This window comes from Hemicordylus capensis, chromosome 3 (genome assembly GCF_027244095.1).
Source record: "Hemicordylus capensis ecotype Gifberg chromosome 3, rHemCap1.1.pri, whole genome shotgun sequence".
Taxonomy (NCBI): domain Eukaryota; kingdom Metazoa; phylum Chordata; class Lepidosauria; order Squamata; family Cordylidae; genus Hemicordylus; species Hemicordylus capensis.
In genome coordinates, this window is record NC_069659.1 from 51,978,657 (window position 1) to 52,002,219 (window position 23,563).

The window sequence follows — 23,563 nt, forward strand, 5'->3', positions numbered from 1 at the left end:
TGGAAAAATGCCAGTGGAAATAAGACCCCTGCTGTGGAGATCTGTGTGCTGCTGGGTGTCCTGCTTGCCAGAGGGCTGGAGATGCTTGCTTCTGGCAAGCGGATTTCTAGATGCCTGTTCTTTATCATTTAGTACTCCAGATCTCTCAGCTGGGTCCCCAGCTGGCAAGTGGCACACAGGCAGCCTCAGAACTTGTCAGTACCCTAAGATTTAATCTCTCCCAACCCCTTCCCCAAATCTTGTGATTATCTTAGCCACCAGTGTGTTTTCTTTTGCTTTCTGCCTGTTCCTTGTATTACATTTGTCAAGGAAATGTAATTACAACTGGCATTATGTGGCCCAGTTTCCTGACAAACGTCAGTGGCAATTTAGTCCAATTATGAATATTGCTTTTATGCTAATGAGGTAGCGTGCCTCATACCTACCAGCTTTAATGGAAAAGGGTTCTATCATGACCCCTAGTATGAATGGATATTCATGTTGCAAAAGAGGGTGGCAGCTTGGGTAACTTCACTGTCTGCCAACATAACTGGTGGATTACAGGAAGTAATGAAGTTCCCTTCTGATGCTTCCATGAGCAGGAAGCTTTTGTTCTTTTGAGTTTTATTGAAAGGAGGAACACAGCAGCGTGGTTTCTCCTTGCAAAGAATCTACTGAAAAGAACCGACACTACCTACTTGATTTGATCTAGCAGCCTATTAGGTGGAAACACTAGCTATTCTTTGTTTGGATGACTAAGATCTGGATATGGTCTTCAAACAGATACCCAGTACCAATATCAGATAGACCATTTATTGGCCCTCAGATTGGTAGAGGTGGATCCAGTTGCCATGGATCTCTCACTTCCTTTGATTTTAAATCACTTTGTCCCTCTGTCTCTTCCTCTTCCTCTCACTTGCTCTGAAACGTCACCGTGCATTTGTGTTTAACCTTTCTCGGCCACACAGAAATAGCAGTTTAGACTGCTGTCGGGGTATCATATTTCTGTGTGCTGCCCCATATTAAATCCAAAAATCCCCCCTGCTCATGGAAAATGACCATGTTGAAGAGATGACAGTCTCCTTAACATGTCGTTTTCCGCAAGCAGGGCATTGTTTCACGTGGAGGATCAATGAAACATGCCCCCATTTGCAGTCTGAAGTACTGTCTAGGAAGGACCGTATCACCTACTATTTCTGCATGTCTGAGCTGGCTTTTTCACAGGAGATGTGAGCAACAGAAGGCATGAAGAGTTGCAGGACAATACGTTCAGCAAGACTATGATAGACCTGCCAAGTACTGTGATGGGTAAAAGGCCACAGCCACTCCAGGAGCATCGTGCAGTGAACACCATTGAGCACCATCCTCCTCTGGGATCTGCTCAGTATTGCAGTAGCACTTACAAAGGTAAGTAGCAGAGAAAGGGTAGCCGAGGTGAGGGTAGGCACTAACAAAGCTTGTGTATGTGGTTGTGAGAAGGGGTTGGGATGGGGAAAACATGTGTTTGTTACTTCTATCATATACCAAATAACTTTATGAACGTGGTTGTTGGGTCCTTTTGTTTACTAGTGGGAAGACTTCTGAAATGTATCCCCATAGCTATTTACAAGAACTAAAAGGGAAGCTGTAATGACCATAAGTAGACATCTAACATACAATAAATGGATATTCAGTTGTCGCCTTCCAATTTAGCAAAAATCGTTACCTAGTCAGTTGCCTAACTTGCATCACCAGATGACAGTACAAGATTTGAGGGCTTGGGTTTTGGTTTGGTTTGGTTTCAAGGGGAGAAAGCATTCTTTCGTGCGAAAAACCTAGTTTGGTATTTGTCCGTATCTAGAGGAAGCCTGCTAAATTGTGTGTAAGATTTGTTTAATTGGTACATAATGAATAGAATGTTAGACCACCTACCACTATTACTACATTTGCTGATCCATCTCTTCTCTATATATAATTCTCTTAAACGTACCTGCCAGAAATCCCATGTGTGGCAGCTCTTGCGAGAGTTTGCGAGCAGCTGCCGATAGCAACAGGAACAGGCAAGAGGTAGAATATGGTGACGGTGGCGACAGCTGAAGAAAACCGTGGGTGGGAGGGGGCCGCAAGCGGCAGCTAGATACAGCCAGAAAACGGGGGCGGGGGCAGGCAGCAGGAAAGAAGATGATGAGGGTGGGCAGAGAAGAGGAAGAAGGCAGCTGTGGGCGGGCAGGGGGAGAAGGCGGCAGCTCTGGGCGGAGAAGGAGGCGGCTCAGCCTCCAGGTAGATGGGTGAAAAAGGCAGCGGCAGGCAGGGCAGCAGACTCGAGGCACAGATGCTCTGCGCCTGGCCCAGCTAGTTTAATTTAAAGTGCTTGTGACAACACAATTTTAATTAAGAGCTTTGTGAGGCCAAATACAAACAGATTATGCATGCTGAAAAGCCTATTGAAATAAGTGTAACCTGATGAAGTAAAACTTATACTGCAGAAGATTCCAAATATTCTCTTTGGACTTAATAGTGGGTTTCTTTACTTAGGGGCAGGGAAGAGAATACATGCCTGAAAGTGTACAGTATTAATTGAGGAGATTAGTTGCATTCGAAGTACCTGTCAGAAGCTGACATGCATCCACTTTGCTGACATGCAAACCCAGGATAATTATCAGGATAATTTTTCTACCCCAAAAAAGAATTTTTGCTGTGAATGAGTTCCCATATTGAGAGGTGGGAGCTTAGTTTATGTGCTGGGACACTAAAGAGGATTTGGTCTTTGAGAGCTGGTCTTTAGGAGAGGAGAGCTGGTCTGGTAGCAAGCATGACATGTCCTCTTAGCTAAGCAGGTTCCACCTGGTTGCATATGAATGGGAGACTAGAAGTGAGAGCACTGTAAGATAGTCCCCTCAGGGGATGGAGCCACTCTGAAAAGAGCAGAAGGTTCCAAGTTCCCTCCCTGGCAGCATTTCCAAGATAGGGCTGAGAGAGATTCTTGCCTGCAACCTTGGAGAAGCTGCAGCCAGTCTGGGTAGACAATACTGATCTAGATGGACCTATGGTCTGATACCGTATATGGCAGCTTCCTATGTTCCTATCTCTTGTTGACTCATAAATCCCTTTAATTTCATTAGGTTAGCATAGGTGGTTCTCGTTACACACAGTCCCGACCACTGCAGTTTCGTGTATCCGTGGTTGGGCAATGGAGACTCGACCTTGGTATATATGATAGCATAAAAAGCAGACTAAACTGCTTTCAGACGCTGCTTAAGAAACTAACATTCATCCTTTAATTCTTTGATCCTGTCTTCTAGGGGATTCCCATACTCAAGCCCTCTATGGTGGCCGGATGACTGAAGATCGTCTCAGAGCTGTATATAATGCCACAAGTGATGCAATTAACCAGCTCCATGAATCCCTTGACTCCTGCCCCACAGAGGAGACAGTCGCTGAGGACCCACCTGGGCTGAAGGTGAGCTGAGGCAAAGAAAGACCATTGTACGACTTGGCAGACTGTAATCCAGTCTCTCCAGCATGCTTCCTACTTCACTTAAGTTAAATGCAGTAACAGAATGTCTTTAGATTTTGAGTGATTTTGTGCAAAGGGTTTGCTAGAGCTCTTGGTGCATGCAGGAGCCCTGCTCCAGTCTCAGGAAGGCGATTCCAAGATTAGGCATGCCGTATGAATCCAGTAGTCTCAGCATATTCTGTGCTACTTGTGGTATGGAACCTGATGTCTATAACTAAGATTTGAAGTATGGAACAGATATCCAGTTCCAGACCACAAGTACAACACACTCAATTTCAGTATATCCTTCTGGAGATAGAAGTAGGACTCACACGTGCAATGGGGGATTGGCTGAACTGCCGGTTTCTTGCTCTGTGTGAATCAGACCATAGTTTCAGAAGTTTGGGTCCTGGGAGCGATGTTGTGTCTTTGCTGAAGCAGATGTGGATGTCATCCATGCCTGGATGGGAGACTACGTCCCAGAAGCCTCCCATCAAGAGACTGGATGCTGTTCAAGAAAGTGGGGAACAAAATGTTTGTTTGTTTGTTTGTTTGTTTGTTAGTCAAATTTGTGCACTGCCCCAAACTTTTGTCTTTGAGTGGTTAACAACAACATAAAACAAGTTAAACATACAAAAAAATCTTAAAACAATGTAGGCAATCTAAAAATTAAAAACAGATTAAAACTTAAAAATTTAAAAAGCTGAAAAAGCTTGGCTGAAGAGATGGGTTTTCAAGTGCTTTTTAAAAATTGTCAGAGATGGCGAGGCTCTTATTTCAGCAGGGAGCGCGTTCCAAAGCTTTGGGGCAGTGGCGGAGAAGGCCTGTCCCCGGGTAGCCACCATACGAGCCGGTGGTAAATGCAGACGGACCTCTCCTGATGATCTCAATGGGCGGTGGGGTTCATGACGAAGAAGACGTTCTCTTAAATACCCAGGGCCCAAGCTGTTTAGGGCTTTATAGGTTATAACCAGCACTTTGTATTTTGCCCGGAAATCTATTGGCAGCCAGTGTAATTCTATCAATATAAAATATAAATACATAAAATGACTTGTTCTGAAGTCCACTGCAAATAGCAATTCCCCATCTTCTCATTGACTTTGTCAGGTCTCCCTGTTGCTGCACCAGAAGCAGGCACTTGCTTGGCTCTTATGGCGGGAGAATCAGAAACCGTGTGGAGGAATTCTGGGTAAGGAACTATTAGGCCATGTGTGACTTCAGAGGAGTATTTAAGAAGCAGTCACCTTAAGTGGCACAGCGGGGAAATGCTTGACTAACAAGCAGAAGGTTGCTGGTTCAAATCCCTGCTGGTATGTTTCTCAAACTATGAGAAACACCTATATCGGCCAGCAGCGATATAGGAAGATGCTGAAAGGCATCATCTCATACTGCGCAGGAGGAGGCAATGGTAAACCTCCTCTGTATTCTGCCAAAGAAAACCACAGGGCTCTGTGGGCGCCAGGAATGAAAATTGATTTGACAGCACACTTTACCTTATTTAAGAAGCAGTTGTAATGAATTATCCTGAAACTGTTTGTTTAAGGTCTGTGTTGGCCTAGAGATTTATGTGCAATGCAAGAGGCCTGCAAACCGGTTCGTGCTGGTGCTGGTTCACAGTTCGATGCCAGCGGAGGGTCTCCCTTTAAGGGCGGGGGGGAGGGTTGCACTTACTCCTCCCGCCACTTTCCCCCTGCCAGCGCTTCGTTTTGTAAAAAGGTTTTTGGGGGCGGCAGTGTTTCTCCCTGCCACCCCTGCCCCTTTTGTTGGCCGGAAATACCAGAAGTGTGGGCTGCGTGTGTGTTCGCCACCGCCATGCGCACCTGCCACACACATGCACACGCAACATGTGATGTGCGCAGCGGGCACACTCACAGGGCAGCAAGCACACGTGCAGCCCGTACTTCCAGTATTTCCGGCCAACAACAGGGCAGGGGTGGCAGGGAGAAACACTGCCTCCCCGAAAACCTTTTTTAAAAACGAAGCGCTGGTGGGGGGAAAGTGGGGAGAGGGGTAAGTCCAACCCCCCACCCTTAAAGGGAAGCCCCCGCCAGTGTCGAACCACGCCTCCGCAGTTCTGTGCACATCACTCGAGCGAGGGCCTTGAGTTGGGCACATATTGGCCCCCAAGCCCTTGAGAGGCTTACAAAAGTCCTCTGTGGGATAGAGCAGGCTTCCCCAAACTGCGGCCCTCCAGATGTTGCTGAACTACAACTCCCAGCATCCCTAGCCACAATAGATTGTGGCTAGGGATGCTGGGAGTTGTAGTTCAGCAACATCTGGAGGGCTGCAGTTTGGGGAAGCCTGCGATAGAGGAAGGCTATTGCTGAGGATCAATGGAATTAAATTTCATTTAGAGCCCCTTTGGGCTTAGTCCAGCAGTTCTCGGACTTGGGTCTCCAGAGGTTGCTGGCCTACAGCTCCCATCATCCTCAGCCACAGTGATCAAAGTTCCCATAATATCTGTTGTCCCAAGGTTGGAAACCCCTGGGCTAAGCTAAAGGACTGTATGGGATGGAAATGTAGCTACACTAAACTCTCTCTTTGGGGAGAAGAGCTGGTCTTGTGGTAGCAAGCATGACTTGTCCCCTTAGCTAAGCAGGGTCTGCCCTGGTTGCATATGAATGGGAGACTAGAAGTGTGAGCACTGGAAGATATTTCCCTCAGGGGATGGAGCTGCTCTGGGAAGAGTAGAAGGTTTCAAGTTTCTCCCTGGCTTCTCCAAGATAGGGCTGAGAGAGATTCTTGCCTGCCGCCTTGGAGAAGCCTCTGCCAGTCTGTGAAGACAATACTGAGCTAGATAGACCAGTGGTCTGACTATGTTCCTGTGACCTTTTGGGCAGCGTGTTTCTGTAGCTGGAGATGCCTCCAGCAAGATGGAAAGGTTTGAGAGCTGTTTCTTCTGAATTACTTCCCAATTGCTCTCCTATCCAGAACAGCCTCAAACGGTAGAGCCAGGAGCTTTCTCAAGCTGTTTTGCTCATAGCTTGGATAAGTCCTGATGACACTGACTGGGGTGGAGAGCGGTAGCAAACATGAATGGTCCCATTTGCTAAGCAGGGTTCAACTTGGTTTGTATTTGGATGGGTGACTGCATGTGAACACAGTCTGTTGTAAGATATCCCCCTTAGGGGATGGGGTCGTAGCTCATAGGTGGAGCATCTGCTTGCCTGCAGAAGGTCCCAGATTTAATCCTGCCTGAAACCTTGGAGAGTCAGTGCCAATGCCAGTCAGTGTAAACAGGATTGAGCTAAATGGACCGATAGTCTGACTTGGGTGCAAGGCAACTTCCTATATTCCTGTGACTCTGACTTCGTGACTTGAGTTGCTTCAAGTCATAAGTGCTCTGATGTTCTTTTTGGCCTACTTATGAGACTGAACATGCAGCTTGTTCTGTGTAGCAAATACATATTCCTCTCATCTGACTGGTAGGGTATCACAGAATCACGATTAAGTATTTCTAGGTCTAAGATTCCTGATTAGAGGTTTAAGCTTTGCTGCTTGGTGAGGTAAGCATGGCAACTGTTGCTAGGTGCTGAGACTGACAGGGAGAGTTCTATGGATCTCAGAACTGAAGAAGCAGAGTCAGTTGGAAGTTAACTGCCAAGTGGGGAGATGTCAGAACGGCACTCAGACTGCCGGGACTGTAAGAACTGTAACTGGTTGTGCTTTGAACAATGTTTTTCTGGGAAAGGACCATCTTCTGTTTCCTGTGTTTGTTTCTCTGCGCCAAATAATAAATCCTCCTGGTTTTTAAAATATTTGGACTTTCTCTATTGGAGTAACACCCTATGCCTAAAGCATTCCTTTGCTATCAAGGGTAATAGATATTATAAGAGAAGACTATTGAAGATAAATGGGGCAGCAGATAAAGGAACCATCACACCGATCACTCTCTGATTTCTGCTTTGTCCTATGCTTTTTCTTCCCAGCGGATGATATGGGCTTAGGAAAGACTTTGACAATGATTGCTCTTCTCCTGGCTCAGAAATTGTTAGAGAAAGAGAAAGGAAAAGAGAAGAAACTAGAAATTTGGATGTCAAAACAAGGTACAGAATTAAGTCAATATGGCCACTTTCTGCTACTGTTTTACTTATCAGGGCTTTTAAAACAGAGAATTCAAACTGCACAATGATCTGTGAGTTTAATTTTTGTGTGTCGCTACAACACCCATCTCTGCATTTTCTTTGTGTGCGCGCGCGTACTTTACTGCCTAGAGTCACTTTCCTTGACTTTTAGAAGCTTGCCCAGAATGGGAGAAAATCCTCAGAACTGGGAATTTGACAGCACTATTACGGAAGCGTGTTATGGTAGTCAGTGAAGACCCTGGGAAGTATCTTTGGCAGAGAGAAGAAATGAGTATGCTTGATCAGGGTCTGTGTTCTAGAGGAGCCTGGAGTACTCAACATTACTTTTTCTCATTGTTCATAAGTCCCTTTTTACATTATCTCCATAACACAACTTTTTCATGACGTGAACGTTTGAACTGCACAAATGTTCTTTTAGAACTGTGCTTTTGCAGGAGGGGGACTAACACATTTTTGTCTGGTTGCACATTTTAAATAGTGCTGTTACTTATACAGTCCAGTAACACTGGAAGAATAATCTTGTACTGGTATCAAAAGATGTGGCTGCGGCTGCGCTGTTGGGATCTTCTCTCTGGCAAGTGATGCTGTGCAACGTGTTGCCTATTAATCTTTGTATTTCAAGATCCATCTGTTGTTGATTCCCGCGGCACCCTCATTGTCTGTCCTGCATCTCTGATCCATCACTGGAAAAAGGAGGTGGAGAGGCATGTAAGAAGTGGCAAGCTGAAAGTCTGCCTGTACCATGGAGCCAACCGAAATAAGAATGCTGCCGTGTAAGTGCAAAGCCGTGAGAAATGCCAGTATAAGCGGCATATTACTAGAAGCTGAGGAAGCCTGGCCCTGGTCTAGTGCTGAGGCATGCTGGGTGGTTGGGATGCTGAAGCAGAAGGATGGGCCCAGAGAGCAGCTGTTGTACAAGACTTAAGCACAAGCTGAGTCCCCAGTTCAAATCTCACTTTAGCATGACCTCCCTGATAATCCTCAGCTTCCAGTTGCAATCCTCTCTAATAAAACGCTTGGTGTCCGTCCGTGGACGGACACCAAGCGTGTGTCCGTGCCTCCCTGCCCTGTTCTGCGCCTGCGCGAAGCGCAGGCGCAGAACAGGGCAAGGGAGACAAGCTCGCCGGCACCCGGCAGCCATCTTGGGCGGCCAGAAGCGGCCGCCCCGAAGAAGCTGGAGAGGAGGCGGCGGGAAAGTGACCGAGGCGGCGGCGGCGGAGCCGCCGCCTCGGCCAAAATAGATGGAGGCCGGGGGCGGAGCGGAGGCCATGTAACCTTAAAAAAAAATTTACTCCCGCAGCCGACGCCGCCAACCGCCCACCCTCCCTCCCAGCTGCCGAGTCCCCCTTACCCTGTCTGACTGCTGTCGGCCGTACACAGCCCTCAATTTAAGAGGCAGAGAGGAGCTCGCAAGCAGAGCTCCTCTCTGTGCAAAGCCTCTTGCCGAACTGCCGCTTTGGGCGCTTGCGTCCCTTGCGCCCAAAGCGGCAGTTCGGCAAGAGGCTTTGCACAGAGAGGAGCTCTGCTTGCGAGCTCCTCTCTGCCTCTTAAATTGAGGGCTGTCTACGGCCGACAGCAGTCAGACAGGGTAAGGGGGACTCGGCAGCTGGGAGGGAGGGTGGGCGGTCGGCGGCGTCGGCCGCGGGAGTAAATTTTTTTTTAAAAGTTACATGGCCTCCGCTCCGCCCCCGGTCTCCGTCTCCCCGGCCTGGCGGGGCAAGTGCCTGGGCCGATTTGGCCCTTAAAGGTAGGGGGGAACGGCGGAGGGAGGGGGAATGGCGGCGGGGGGCCAGGAGCGCCGTTACTAGCGCCCGTTATTCAACGGGCCAAAATTCACTTGTATGGGAATAATACTGGCCTGTATTGTGAGGCTTTCTCAGATAACGTGTACGAGTTGAAATAGACTATATAAGTTAGTATTAATGGATGATGCTACTTTCTTATCCCCTCAACAATTCCAGTGAAGAAATTGGCTCAACTCGCAATCTGAATTTGTAATATCAAGACAGCTTTAGTCTCCTCTCATTTTTCTAGCTTCTATTGGCAATACTGCTTATCTTTATAAAATAGATGAATCCAACTTCACTTTTAAAAGTGAATATCTTTTAAAGGTGAATCCAACTTCACTTTTAAAAGTGAATATCCCTTGCTAACTTGGCAAAGAGGCACCTTTTAACATGGTGATACTCTTTATTTAGCAGGGGGAGAGTAACTGGCCCTATCCACCCCCAGCACAGTACCTCCAGTGACTGTTGCTGGTGTCTATCTTATGTTTCTTTTTAGATTGTGAGCCCTTTGGGGACAGGGAACTATCTTATTTATTTATTATTTCTCTGTGTGAACTGCCCTGAGCCATTTTTGGAAGGGCAGTATAGAAATCGAGTGAATGAATGAATGAATGAATAAAAGTGGCAGCAGTGCTTGTAAAAAACATGTTCTCACACTGTGCACAGTGGGCTTGGAGCCAAGATTGTTCCACAGGCTGCGCTGTTTTGTCTCCCCCTCTCTCCACCTCTGAAAAGCAGTCTCGGAAGGGTGAGTGGAAATGCATGCTTTTGTCTCAAAAACCAGATTTCCATTTGCCAGTTTTTTTTGTCCCTTTTAACTAAACGCTGCCTTAGCCAGGTTCTTAGTGTTGTGCTTTAGTTCTGGGAAAGCAGCCATACTGATCCTCCCTCATCACTTAAAAAATAACAACCTTCCAGTTGGAGATCTGAGGCATCATGCTCACCAGCTGTCTCTCACTTTCTTCATAGCCTCTCTGAATATGACATTGTCGTCACTACCTATAGCATTCTAGCCAAGGAAATTCCTACACAAAAAGAAGAAGCAGAAGTTGCTGCTGAAGATCATGAAGTACAGGTGACTGAAATGTGTAGCCTTGTTCTTAGGATATGCTGAGATTTTTTTTTAAAAACATATTATACACTTTGAATACTAAGGTGCATATAATTTTTCAAGTAATGCATGTATGTCTAGCTTTGGCTCAGGGTGACTTGTCCCAGGCAGGGATGTGCTCAAAATGCAATTCAGAAACCAAATCACGGCACAATCTCTTTAAAATCGAGGGCTTACTTAGTCTCGTGGAGGAGAGCAGGTCCATCCCTGCTCTTCCTCCACTAGCTGCCGTTGCCATACTGGTGGTGCTCCCCCAGCTATCCGCGTGCACTGGTGGCGCTCTCCCCCAGCTGACCCCGCATGGTGCCAGCAGGCACATAGCTTCCATGCATGCTCAGTTAAAGGGGCTGGGTAAGCCCTCAATTTTAAAGTGATTGTGCTGTGATTCGGCTTCTGAATCGCATTTCAAGCACATCCCTAATCCCAGGATAGATACTGGAGCATCAGATACAGGAAAATGCCAATCGTGCTGTGTTGCCTTTCCTTTGTAATCCTATTATAACTGGAGTGAATTGGAGTATGCCCAGCGTGTAGGGTTGTGCCAGTGTAACCTGTCTTCGGTAGCCAGAAGATGATCTCAGGGCAGCCTTAACTGGACTGTGGTGGGAAATAGTAAAAATTTTCATAAATCTTTCATTTATTGGACACCACATTTCAGATTTACAAATCATTCTGTATGGGTTCGTACTGAATGAAAGAAGCGTTTCCATGTTTCTTGTGGTTAGATCAGTGTCCTGTCAACTGAGGGAAAAGAGAATTTGGAAAGTACATTGATAATGTTGGCCATCGCTGTGATCCCCCCTCCCTCAGTTCCTCAAGTTACTTGTCCTCTCTAACACTTTCTGTCTTCCCCTTTGGAGGGTTTTTCTTCTCACCCAGAGGGTCATGGTGATGATGTTGACCTCCTTTCTAAATCCTGCCAATTTCAGCTCCTGCCCACCCCACCATCACACACTGCTTACTTTATATATTTCTTCAAGTGCATTCTGTGAAGCTCATCCCCTCTGCATCTCCATTGCTACTTTGGATCGCCCTAATGGCTCCCCCTCAGCCTTCTTTTCAGTCCTTGATGGCCTAGCTTAACCTTTAATACCCCTAATTTGCTCCTCAGCACTTCCCACATTCATGTGGATGACCCCCCCCCCCCCCCGCCCAACTGCTGCTGTTGGTCTGGTCTCCTCTCTCTAGCCCAAGGATAGACAATCTTGGCTCCAGCTGTTGTTGAACTACAACTCCCATCATCCCCAGCCACAATATCCCTTGCAATGATGGGAGTTACAGTTCAAAAACAACTGGGCAGCCAAGATTGCCTACCCCTCCTGTGGCCTCTGCCTTTGAACTTTGTCCAGAGATACTCCCTTGCAAAGAGCCTTGGTTGCTCTTTGATCTTATCTTCCCCTAGAACTGTTCTTTATCTGACCTCTCTGCTGTGGAATTCCCTGTGTCTGATCATCAGCATATTACCTCCATTTCCCTTCACTTGTCTCCTTGTATTGGTATTTAGACTATAAGCCCCTTGGGGCAGTGACCTGTCCTCTCATCATTCATTATTTATTTATTCATTATTATTATTATTATTTACACCACGAGCCAGCATGGTGTAGTGGTTAGAGTGCTGGACTAGGACCGGGGAGACCCGAGTTCAGATCCCCATTCAGCCATGATACTTGCTGGGTGACTCTGGGCCAGTCACTTCTCTCTCAGCCTAACCTACTTCACACGGTTGTTGTGAGGAGAAACTTAAGTATGTAGTACACCACTCTGGGCTCCTTGGAGGAATAGCGGGATATAAAATGTAAAATAAATAAAATAAATAAAAATTTGTAAAGTACCATATACATGGATGGCTCTTAATTTTTGTTCAGACATAGACAACAAACGATGTGGAAGAGATCCACTGGCCAGGACATAGTATTCTTCATTTTCTGTATCAACCAGATCATTTCCTTGCTTCCTCCAATCTGTTTCCCTACCCTCTTCAGTTTTCAGTAAAGGTCACTGCTTTGACTTTCACCAGATATATCTGCAACTGAATTCCAAGTACTGAATTTACATCTCCGCCACATCTTCAACCAAAAAGAGCTATGTAAACCACCCTGAGCCACTTTTGGAAGGGCGGTATAGAAATCAAATAAATATATATATACACATGCAAATTGACTATGCAAATTAAATGTGTATATTTTGTTAAATCTGCATATTTAGTTCTACTCTCAGTATGCACATTCTGTAATTGCAGTGCTTGGGAGTATTTGGCACAGAATTTGAGTCTCTAAACCTGTAATATATGAAGTTGTTGGGATTTTTGTTTTTGTGCAAAGTATTATGGAATGAGTCATAATAGAATGCAGGAACTCAAGGTGAGTTCCCCCCCCTTGCCAAATTATCCTAATTTGTAGCAGATTTTAATATGTGTCCTTCATTTCAGTCTCCCTCATTTCAGCAGTTTAAATGCAAGTCTTTTTTTCTGCTCTAGGATAAGTCGGTTCCCTTCTCTCCCCTACTCTGGATAAAGTGGGCTCGTATTATACTGGATGAGGCCCACAACATCAAAAACCCCAAAGTCCAGGCCTCAATAGCTACCTGTAAACTAAGAGCTACTTCCAGGTGGGCTGTCACTGGGACCCCCATTCAAAACAACCTCTTGGATATGTACAGTCTGCTCAGGTGAGGTGATCACTCTTGGGAACATGCAAGAGCACAGGCCTTGTTAAGTGAAGCATCTTAAAGTGAGCTAGTTACATGGAGAATCCTTCATGCATTACAGGAAAGGCAAATTCCTGTTTGCCTAGTGTGTGTCTAATGCAGAAACTCAGGGAGAGGAGAGATGTATACCTAAAACAGAGAGAAATCGGGGGGGGGGGGATGTTAAACTTAAGCCCTATAGGGTTAGGTGGAGACTATTTTCCCGCCTGATTCCATGATACCCAGTGACAGTAATTGATCACTACTGCCTTTTGTCTCCAAAGGTTCCTTCGCTGCTCTCCTTTTGATGAATTCAAGGTATGGAAGAGCCAGGTGGATAATAATACAAGAAAAGGAGGGGAGAGACTGACCATTTTAACCAAGAGCCTCTTATTGCGGCGAACAAAGAACCAGCTAGACTCCTCCGGCAAGCCTCTGGTAAGAACTGATCTGTAGCTTTTTCCTGAGCATTGACAACCCTGCAATCCCTTCAGAAATGGCCAGTTAGTTAGATCTTAAAAATGAAGAAACCTACTAGTGCTTTGCATTGGAGGGGAAAGAAACAAGTAGTTCTATTTTTAGCTTGTTTTAACATGGTGACATTTAGGGCCCCCTTCTATGTGAACTTGGTTTGTATCCAGCTGTCAGCACATGGTTTACAAAGGGCTGTTGCCTATACTTTGAGTGGCGGTCATTTTGAAACAACATGGGGGATGGGCAGAAAAATATCCCTGTCAGAGTCCTCTAGGACTTCCCTCCCACGTGCTGTGAATTTTGGTTTCTGTCAGATTGTAAACGCAAAAGTTGTTATACACGTGTGTGCACGTGCACGCATCTTATAAGCCTTTTTCCCATTGGAAAGTAAGCTGAAAATGCAGTAAAACTGAAAACTGGGCCTTCTAATTGCCAATTAAGTGGAGCCAGCTTAGATGAGATGAGTTTGTTTCTGAACAAAGGCATCTGGTTCTTTCTGCATGACCGGTTGACTTGCTTGTTTAGACCTATGGAGGGAGAAGATTCTAACCATTGGAATTTTAAATTTCAGTCAAATTGTGTCTATTTGCACTTACTGAGGCTGAGTTTTGGCTGTTGGAAATTTTTCTTTGATTTTGAACTTTAGAGTACATGTCCTTGACACTTTTGCCATCTTTTCTTTAATCCCAAGAAACATAAATGGAGCCAATCCTCAATTTATGTAGCATCCAGGCTTCTTTGCACGTATAGTAAAGGTTGTGGTTTTTTTTAAAGGCATGTGGACTTTCCTTAGAAGTGATTCTGCTACTTGCTTGAAATCACTATATTGTCGCTAATGGTGACTCACTTTTTTATCCATCTGGTGGTTCCTCTGTCCAGGTATCATTGCCTCAACGTCTCACTCGATTGCACAGATTGAAACTTTCAGATGAAGAACGGTCGGTGTATGACGTGCTGTTCGCAAGATCAAAGTATGACAAATGTCTGTGGTGGCACTGAAATGAAGTCAGTTTAGTGACTGATTCTACCTTGACTGCAGCTAGCATTCTTAGTGCTCTCCTCCCTTGAAGCCACATATAAAGGACACCATATACCAGATCCCTTCCTGATCATCTGCTTCCTTCTGTTGCTGATTTCTGCTTTGCTCTCATCACTTTCCCTAAATTTACTGATAATCCAGCTTTCTGTGTTGTAGAAGTGACCACTTTGGTAACGTGTTTCTGCAGCCTACTTTAGTTCTAAGTTTTTGATCAAGCTTAGAATCAGATTTGATATTCATTCTGGTTCCAACTATCTCTCTGGAGAAAATTACCATTTCAGGGTGGTGTATCTGGGGATGAGGGGGGTAATGTTAACTTCCCTTAGCTTGTGCACCCCAGTCCCAACCAAAGTCCATCCCTGTGAGGCTGTTTTTGGCAAGAATTGGGTGCCTCCACTTGGAAGCACACTTCTGTAACATGCAGTTGCATGTTGCCTGAGCATATGAAGAGCATCTTTTCTTCATGAAAAGATTCCATTCCATTCTAGCTTTTAAAAAGTAAGTAAGATCATAGTTTTTTAACCAGGCTTTGCATATGAGTGTTGCTGCTGCTTCTGTGCTGTGTTTTATGGTTTTATTGTGTGTGTTTTTAACTTTTAAAAAATATTTGTATTTTTTTCTTCTATTCCAGTTTGTTTTTTTAATGCTTGAATAGTTTTCTAGTTTTTCAATTTATTGTAAACCACCTTGAGATTATATTAATGAAAGGTGGTATATGCCTGTCTGATTGGGCTCTTAGAATTTGAGAGTGGTGTTTTCTGTTAAGTATGTATATGCCTTGTATTGAGCCAGACCATTGATCTGTCTAGCTCAGTATTGTCTACGCGGATGGCAGCAGCTCTCTAAGGTTTCAGGCAAGCATCTTTCCCAGCCCTACCTGGAGATGCCAGGGATTGAACCTGGGTCCTTCTGCATGCCCAGCAGATGCTCTGCCATTGAGTTACAGCTTCATTTGATGACATGCTGTCATGATGACATGCTTCTGCTCTCTTCGTACTAAAAGCGAGTTGTTTTCTTCCAGCTAAAGCTATCCCTACCAGTCTACATTTCTCAGTGTAAATGTTTAGAATGAAAACTTTGAAACAAATCTATGTGTTTTTTAATTATTTTGCCTTGTCTTTAACCAGGTCTACACTACAGTCCTATCTCAAACGCCAGGAAACTCAATCTACAGAGAACAGTGGGGACAACCCATTCGACAAAGGTTAGAATTCAAAGCGCTGTCGTTTGAAGAAATGTGTAGAGGAATCTGCCATGGACCTTAGAGACAAATTTCCCCCCTGTTGTGCTGTCATGTTCACTTATTCTACTGTCTACCCACCCACTATAAAAGATGGTCTTCCCTCCAGAGGTGTGTTAGTGTCACCCTTTCCCCTAGTTTAGCACATTCCTAGAGTAGTTTTGTACCTGCCTTCTTGGTGTGTAATGCTTCTGCAATGAACTTTGAATGAAAGCTGTTTCTTGTTCATCCAACGTGTAAGTGTTTTCTTCTCTTGACAGTAGCGCAGCAGTTCAGAGTTGGTCAACAGGGCTCCTTGGGAAAGGCTGACAAAGATGCCCCTCCTGTCTCCACTACTGTGCACATCTTGTCCCTGTTGCTGAGGCTCCGTCAGTGCTGCTGCCACCTTTCCTTACTGAAAGTGGTACGATGTATGAGGATTGTTGGCCTGTTCCGAGATGACGTATCTGGGTGCAGAAGTTGCCAAATGTGGACTGTGTTGCCTTTTGTTGCAGGCTCTGGACCAAGCTAACCTGAGCAGTGAAGGCATCTCTCTCTCCCTGGAGGAGCAGCTCAGTGCTTTGACCTTGTCTGAACCTGAGAGCAGTGACACTCAGTCTATGGTGTACCTTTTTGGGACAGCATTCAGTGTGGATCTCTTTGAAAGCACCAGACAGAGCACCAAGGTACAAAAATTGTGTCAATCCTTTCTAAGAAACCCTCCCCCGCTGCTTACACTTTTTAATACCATCATTCACGTCCCACCCCCCGCGCTGCCTTTTTTATTTTAAAGCAATTACCATTTTACAAGCAAAAGCTATAATTCAGTGGTGAGTTCAGCACAGGCGAACATGGGCATCTAAAACAACACCCATGGTGTTAGGGAGCAGGGCTGTTCTACTACTACTTGAAATTGCACAACTGCAGGTGTGACATCTTTCTCTACAAAATGCTTAGAATTGGGCTTTAAATGTACTTTCCCTCCCCCTTCTAGCTGTTGCATCTCCTGGAAGAGCTAAAGACCATCCAAGGTCTCTCCCAGAAAAGGTGAGTATTGCCACATCAGGTCACTTTCTGGGGAGTGTTGTGGCTTTGGAGTGCTGTGCAATAGAAAAGTGCAGGGAATGGTGGGGGAGCACCTGATGCTCGTGTGCCTCCTCAAGCAAAGCAAATATGGGCTGGGCCAGCATCAGGATCAGATACAAATGGAGCAATTGAAATGGGGTTTCCATTCCATGGTGCAGTGTATCTAAACACTCTGAAATTCCAACCTGAGGATTCCAAATCCATTGGGATCTAGGACTGTTCATAGACTTCAAATAAAAGTGTTGATGGCATGTGAAGGGTGAACCTTATGGTTTGTATTCCTCTCTTTATTTCTCGACTAGTTAGGGACAGAGGAATAGCCATAGTTAATGGCCCAATACCTGATGGAAATGGGCACCCCTCTCTGGAGCCTTATTCAAGAAGAGCTTAGCATTCATAAAGATCTCTGCTTTAGGATGTTGATGCAGCATATTCATCCACCTTAGAAACACGATACTTGTTATCGGGGGCTGCGGCTGAATCCCAGGCACATGCTTTGCATGCAGACGTTTCTGTGCTCAGTCCCTGACATCTCCAGGTGGGAAGGACACCCTCTGTCTCAAACACTGGAGAACAGCTGCCAGTCACTGTCGAGAAGACAGAGCGATATGGACCAACAGTCTGACTCTGGAGAAGGCAGCTTCATATGTACTTTATCATTTATATAGCACACTTGAAGTGTTTCAGCACACTTTACTGTGATGAAATGAGATTGGAGAACTGGGTTGGAAAGGGTTAAATCCCATACTAAGTGTGCCTGGTAGAGACAAGCCCCGCAGCTGTGTCTGGGAAACCCCCTTGCGGAGAAGAGTTAGAATTCAGTTAGTGAATGTCATTTGGAATGTGTACTGCAAAGACACAGAGTAAGGCTGTTCTCACAAGCAGCCAAGTCCAGGCTCAGCTGCCCTTGAGAACTGCCAGGATCCACGTGGATCTCGGCACTGCCGCACCACCAAACCTGGCTTCGTAGCCCCGCTCTTAGCCAGGGTTAAGGGTGCAAGCATGCCTTTAACCTAGCTGCTGAGACCGTGTGTCTGCTTGGGTTGCTTGCAGCCCAGGCAGACACAGGCGGCCATCTCCCATGGGAATCCCCCAATGCTCTGTGCTCATCATGTGGTACATTGAGGGATATCTGGAGGTCGGGATACATTGTCCCAGCCTCGGAAGATCTCTGCTGCTTGGCGCAGTGAAGATCATCTAAGAGCCCGATCTGCACCCCCAGCAACATTTACTGAATTGTCTTAGGGGGAAGTGAGTTGGACCCAGCCTTGCCTGCCCGCCTGGTTGTGTGAAGGTCCTCTGTGTCTGAGATATAGCCTGGGAGAAGGATGGGTTAAGGAGAACTAGGGAAGGGTCTGTAAAAAATAAACACAGTTTTAATTCTAATATATGAGCTCTGGGATGAAAGGGAGTGTAAGACCAGACACTAGAACTATTTATACCAGAAGTATCTGGAAGTAAACTATTATCAAAGAAACTGTTCTGTAACCAAGCAAGGAACTACCCTACTTATTAAGTAGAAAAACAAGCAGTCTTCAGCAACTGTAAATGAAGAAGTCTTTATTTGCTCTGTGAAATAACAAAGGAGTGTGTGTCTGTCTGTACCCTCACGCCTACATCACCACATGACCAAACCGGAAGACTCCTATAAAGAGAGTTCTTGATTATGATGAGGGCACATATGGTGGCAGCAAAACAAGATCCTGTTGGGAAGATTAGAACGTAAAAAACTGTAAAGAAACCTTAGTAAATGCACACAAAACCGCCTCCATCTTGTCACAGTATGTAGGGCCAGCCTGCCCATTAAAGTCGGCTAAGTGCCTGCTTAGGACACAAAGCCAGCAAAGGCGGTGACCCTTGTCACCTGCCCGGATGCCCTCATGGCCACAGCAGGCAGGAGTGTTGGTGGGCAATGGGGGATGTGTACCTGCCTGCTGCTGCTGCTACCTGCCACTTTGCAGTGGTGAGAAGGGTGGTTGATGGGGAGCGTCCATTATGGACAGGAGGGCACCCTGGCAAGCAACAGCAGTGGCTGGGGGTGACACCTGGATGGGCTTCTCCTGGGGCGCCTCTGAGCCTTGGGCTGGACCTGACAGTATGTGATTTTTCAACAGCCTTGTAAGGGAGGCTGGTAGTATCTGCCTACTCCAGATGGGAGGGAGTGTGGAGTTGGAGACAATAATAGCTTGCCTAAAGCCACCTGATGAATTTGTAGCTGAGGTGGTATTTGAACTAGGAACCAGAAGCCCCATTTTCTCTCTCTTTCTAGTGTCATTGTTTCTCAATGGACTAGCATGTTGAAGGTTGTGGCCCTCCACCTTAAGAAGCTTGGCCTGAGATATGCCACAGTGGATGGCTCTGTGAATCCTAAGCAGAGGATGGATGTGGTTGAGGAATTCAACAATAATCCTAAAGGACCTCAGGTATGGAAAGAATTCAGAAAAGCTGTTCTCAGTGCAGCTGATGATGAGTTTTGTAGCTAGTCATCATTAAGACTAGTTGTGCTGTCCTCTGTCCTTAATTGCTAGATAGGATTCACTCATTTAGCTCATTTTTAGCTCATTTTGAGCCCAATATTCTCATGACCACTTGCTAGCCTTGTCTCCAGTCCGAATCAAGGATTATAAACTGAACAAAAATAAAATACTTGACTCATGAACACACAATGATTTGGTAATGACCCTCTAAACTGTAACAGTTGTAAACCTCCCAGAGATGCAAGTTTGGGTCAGTATACAAATATGCTAAATAAACAGATAACCCAATCTCTCTGCCTGTCTTGAGCTTGATCCAGACCCTGTTAACATTGCCCAGCTTCCACGTTTGAGCCGTGCTTGTTGAATTAAAATTCTGCTCAAGAGAGAACTGGAACATTTCACACAGTAACGGGCATGTTCCACAGCTGACGCAGGCAGTGCAGATCTGCCCGTGCTGCTACAGGCTCTTGGAAGATCTATTCATGCTATTGCAGACTCCTAATGAAGTACTGATGGTGTGGCACTTTTGCGCAAGAGAGCCAGTACTTCAAGTAGTGTGCCTTTGCTCTGGAAGCACTACTTAGATTGGAAGCACATCACTTGACTTTTGGGGACGTGTTTCTCATCTAAGTAGCGCTTTTGAAGTGGGCATACTGCCTGACAAATTAGAGCTCTTCCTCAAAACTGCAACACCATCAATTCTCCATTAGAAGAAGTATAGACAGCTCCTCTGAGAGGTTGCAGCAGCATGGGTGGGTTTGCACTACCTGCATTACACAGTGGATCACGTGGGCCAGCATATTTTATCCATCACACCTTCCCCTGTCCATTCCCTCTGCCTTTCACTTGGGAGACTGAAATGTCTTAATTCTGAGGGGCACAGATTCTTAAATTGTGACAATATTGTTTTTTCATCGTATGACCTTAGTGAATTACATTTGCAAGATGAAACTATGCTCCAGACTGCAAGACAAAAGTGCTATCTAGTGCTGATACTTGTCATGGCCCTGGCTTTGTAGATTTCCTGCAATCATGTCGTTTTAATACTGGCCAACCGAATTCAGAATTCTGGGAATCTCTATTGTTTCTCTTTTTTTTGAGCTTCTTCTGAGGTTAGACTTGAAAATGTGTAGACAGTGTCAAGTGACAAAATGTCAGAAGCCATAACTGGTGGCCAAGTCAGATTGTCAGTGGTTCAGGGAACAAGGCTCCAGTGTACTGCATAGCTCCTTCACTAGTACACATATTATATAAAATAAGAGAATAGGCTGCATAAATCAACTTTTCCCCTTACTGTGTTAGAGAGATGGAGACATGCAAGGCCAGACAGGTTTCCTACCCGTTAATAGTCCAATCATATGCATGTTCTACTCCCAAGTCAGTAGGCATACATTTGCAGTCTTAGAGCTACTCCTCTGCTTTACAAGCTGCATCTGCTGAAATTGCTTCTTCTGCACTTCCATTATACTTATGAGGGCACTGTTTTTTCCATCTGCTCATTCTAAACAGGATATTAATTAGCTCATTATCGTATGAATTCCTATGGGAAAAGGTTAAGAACAATTCATTGTGGAGGGTGAATTCTCCTCATTCAGTGTGTGTTCTTTGTAAATCTATAATACATCTGTATGCAGAGGGACTTACTCTCTAAGGGTGTAATTCTGGTAGTTTATTTGCCTGAAACAAAGATGGCAAGCTGTTTAGGATATTTGTGTGAAGTTGTGCCATTTCCTTTGGGTTTCTTTTATTAAAGTGTTGGGAGATAATTAACTGCATTGTCATTATTTTGTCTCAGGTGATGTTAATTTCACTCTTGGCTGGTGGCGTTGGCCTTAACCTGATTGGAGGAAACCATCTCTTCCTCTTTGACATGCATTGGTAAAGAAATGGTGGCTTTTTACCTTCCATTACAAAAATTCCTCACAGTTTATTTTGTGTTTACAGCTGCAAGAATCGGGTCTCAGTTGATTACAAAGATCAAGTAACGACATGCTGAACTGTAATTGTAATGCAATTTAACAGATCTTACATACTGTGTTATGGCTGCTGGCTGGCTGGCTAATGCAATAAGCTTATTTCTCCCCACACTAGCTCATCCCATTCTAGATTATCTTTTTGCTGTTCCCTCGGGAGGATGAGGGAGCAGTGACTAACTTCATCTGCCAGCTCTCCCCTACTCAGGGTAGTGAGCAAATTTCCAGGTGTGCCACATAACAGATAGAGGAGACCATGGATAAAGAGATGTTGGGCAAAGCGGGGGAGGGGTCCGGCGGTGTGTGCCTCATCTCTCAAGCCAGCGACTAGATTTAATGGGGAAGGGGGGGAATTGGGGGCTGTAACGTACCTGACAATCCTATGTGCTTAGCTTAACAGTTAAATTGTGACTTTAGCTTCAACAGCAGAACAGAGCAGTTTTCTTCCCTTTCAGGAATCCTGCATTGGAAGACCAAGCCTGTGACCGCATTTACCGTGTGGGGCAGCGAAACAATGTCATGATCCACAGGTCATACTTTGCTTAAATGTTTCATGTCATTATCTGTCAGCGGCAGGGGCTCAGGCCTTGTACCCTGCCAGGCTGCTTTCCCACTCCCCTGCTGCTGTGAGATCAGCTAGCTCTTGCCCTCAGGCTCCTCAGTGGGTTTCCCCCCTCATAGTGGTCATCATCGTCCTCTTCCTTGTGCTTCTGATACAGTCAGCTACAGGAGGAGGGAGTCCTCAACTGTTTCTGGCCTGCTTCTAAAGCAGGGCTTGACAAATCCCAGGCCCCAGGGAGCCATGGTGCCTAGAAATTTAGCCCATGGTGCCTAGCCTAGGACATGCAGAGGCAGAGTTATTGAATACAATCTTCATTTGTCCCTGGCAGTCTTGTTTCTGCTGTAAGTATGTTACTAGTAAAGAGGATAAAGAGAAGCCCATTTGCCCTCCCTCTCCCATAGTGTCCATCCCTAAGTTGGGTAACTTTGTCAAGTGTCCAGTATCTGGCTCCTAAATCTTTGAGCTGGTTCTTAGATCCAAAGAACAGCACTCAAAGCTTGTTCTAAAGCCTTCAGGCAGACTTGGCAGTGATGGCCCCAAGTCCTCAAAAGACATTTGAGCCTCGTGGCTCAGAGAACTGTGCCGCTGTTACATAGGAAGCTGCATTATGCCGAGCCAAACAATTGGTCTGTCTAGCAGCTTCTCCAAGGTTTCAAGCAGGAGTCTTTCCTGGGCGCTTCTGCATGCCAAGCAGATGATCTACCACTGAACTATGGCCCTTCCCTCTTGGCTATCTTCAGCTATGCTTTCCTGAAGTTCTGCCATTGCCAGGGAAACTGAAGCAGCTTTGGCCACTGCTTTGCTGTAGTGTCTTGGCTGTGATGGTGGCTAGATCTTCCTTCCTCCAGCGTGGCTGGGAGCTGGATATGTAAAACCCACAACAGTGTCCAGGTGCTCTGCAAAAAAAGCTGAAACTGTACGGAAGACATTTTCCAGACTGTCGTCCTGATCCTTCACTGTGAGCTTCTTAACTGATCACCCAGCTTAGTTCTGCTCCAATGATTAACAGCTTGGTGGCCCTATCTACCCCCAGCACAGTACCTCCAGTGACTGTTGCTGATTATTTCTCTCTGTTAACCACTTTGGAAGCTTTTGTTGGAAAGCAGTATATAAATATCTGTTGTCGTTGTTGGATTGGTGGAGTTTGGCAAAAACTGTGGATGAATGCCATGTGGCTTTGTTTTTAGGTTTGTCTGTGAAGGAACAGTGGAAGAAAATATCTCCGAGCTGCAAGCCAAGAAAAAAGAGTTAGCCCAGAAAGTGCTGTCAGGAAGAGGAGACTCCTTCACAAAGCTCACCCTGGCAGACCTCAAGCTTCTTTTTGGCATTTAACCAGGCTAGTTCCTTTATAGACAGAAATCGACATGTGCCTTTTAAAAACTCATCATGCTATATTAATAAAGTATCTTAAGTCAAATTAGAACTACTCTGTTGTTGTCTTGGTTCTCGTTCATTTTAGGCATCCCATTCTGTAAGAGGAAAAGTTTGTGCACTCAAGTGAAGGATTTAGCCACCAGGAGAGACATGGCCCAAGAGACCCTGTAATGTGGGGAAATGCTCCAACTGTCACCACAGGGCCCAAGGTACTGCCATGCCTAGGCGAGGCACCAC

At 45.6% G+C, this 23,563-nt stretch overlaps 1 protein-coding gene across 3 annotated transcripts in view; it reads left to right on the plus strand.

Annotated features, from left to right (window-relative positions):
* TTF2 (transcription termination factor 2) overlaps window positions 1–23,375 on the plus strand; it is a 31,980-nt gene extending 8,605 nt beyond the window's left edge. Inside the window, exons 7-23 of one of the 3 annotated variants that reach the window (XM_053312298.1) lie at window positions 1,204–1,386; window positions 3,261–3,418; window positions 4,562–4,643; window positions 7,384–7,500; window positions 8,162–8,312; window positions 10,296–10,401; window positions 12,914–13,104; window positions 13,407–13,560; window positions 14,476–14,567; window positions 15,763–15,839; window positions 16,139–16,278; window positions 16,370–16,540; window positions 16,849–16,901; window positions 19,210–19,363; window positions 21,213–21,295; window positions 21,846–21,920; window positions 23,140–23,375. In XM_053312298.1, coding sequence (XP_053168273.1) covers window positions 1,204–1,386; window positions 3,261–3,418; window positions 4,562–4,643; window positions 7,384–7,500; window positions 8,162–8,312; window positions 10,296–10,401; window positions 12,914–13,104; window positions 13,407–13,560; window positions 14,476–14,567; window positions 15,763–15,839; window positions 16,139–16,278; window positions 16,370–16,540; window positions 16,849–16,901; window positions 19,210–19,363; window positions 21,213–21,295; window positions 21,846–21,920; window positions 23,140–23,284 — 2,132 coding nt within the window. In that variant the 3' untranslated portion in view covers window positions 23,285–23,375. Of the gene's footprint in view, window positions 1–1,203; window positions 1,387–3,260; window positions 3,419–4,561; window positions 4,644–7,383; window positions 7,501–8,161; window positions 8,313–10,295; window positions 10,402–12,913; window positions 13,105–13,406; window positions 13,561–14,475; window positions 14,568–15,762; window positions 15,840–16,135; window positions 16,279–16,369; window positions 16,541–16,848; window positions 16,902–19,209; window positions 19,364–21,212; window positions 21,296–21,845; window positions 21,921–23,139 lie in introns of all 3 variants that reach the window. The other 2 variants (XM_053312297.1, XM_053312296.1) reach the window with 2 other exon arrangements.
* The last annotated feature ends 188 nt before the right edge of the window (window positions 23,376–23,563 follow it).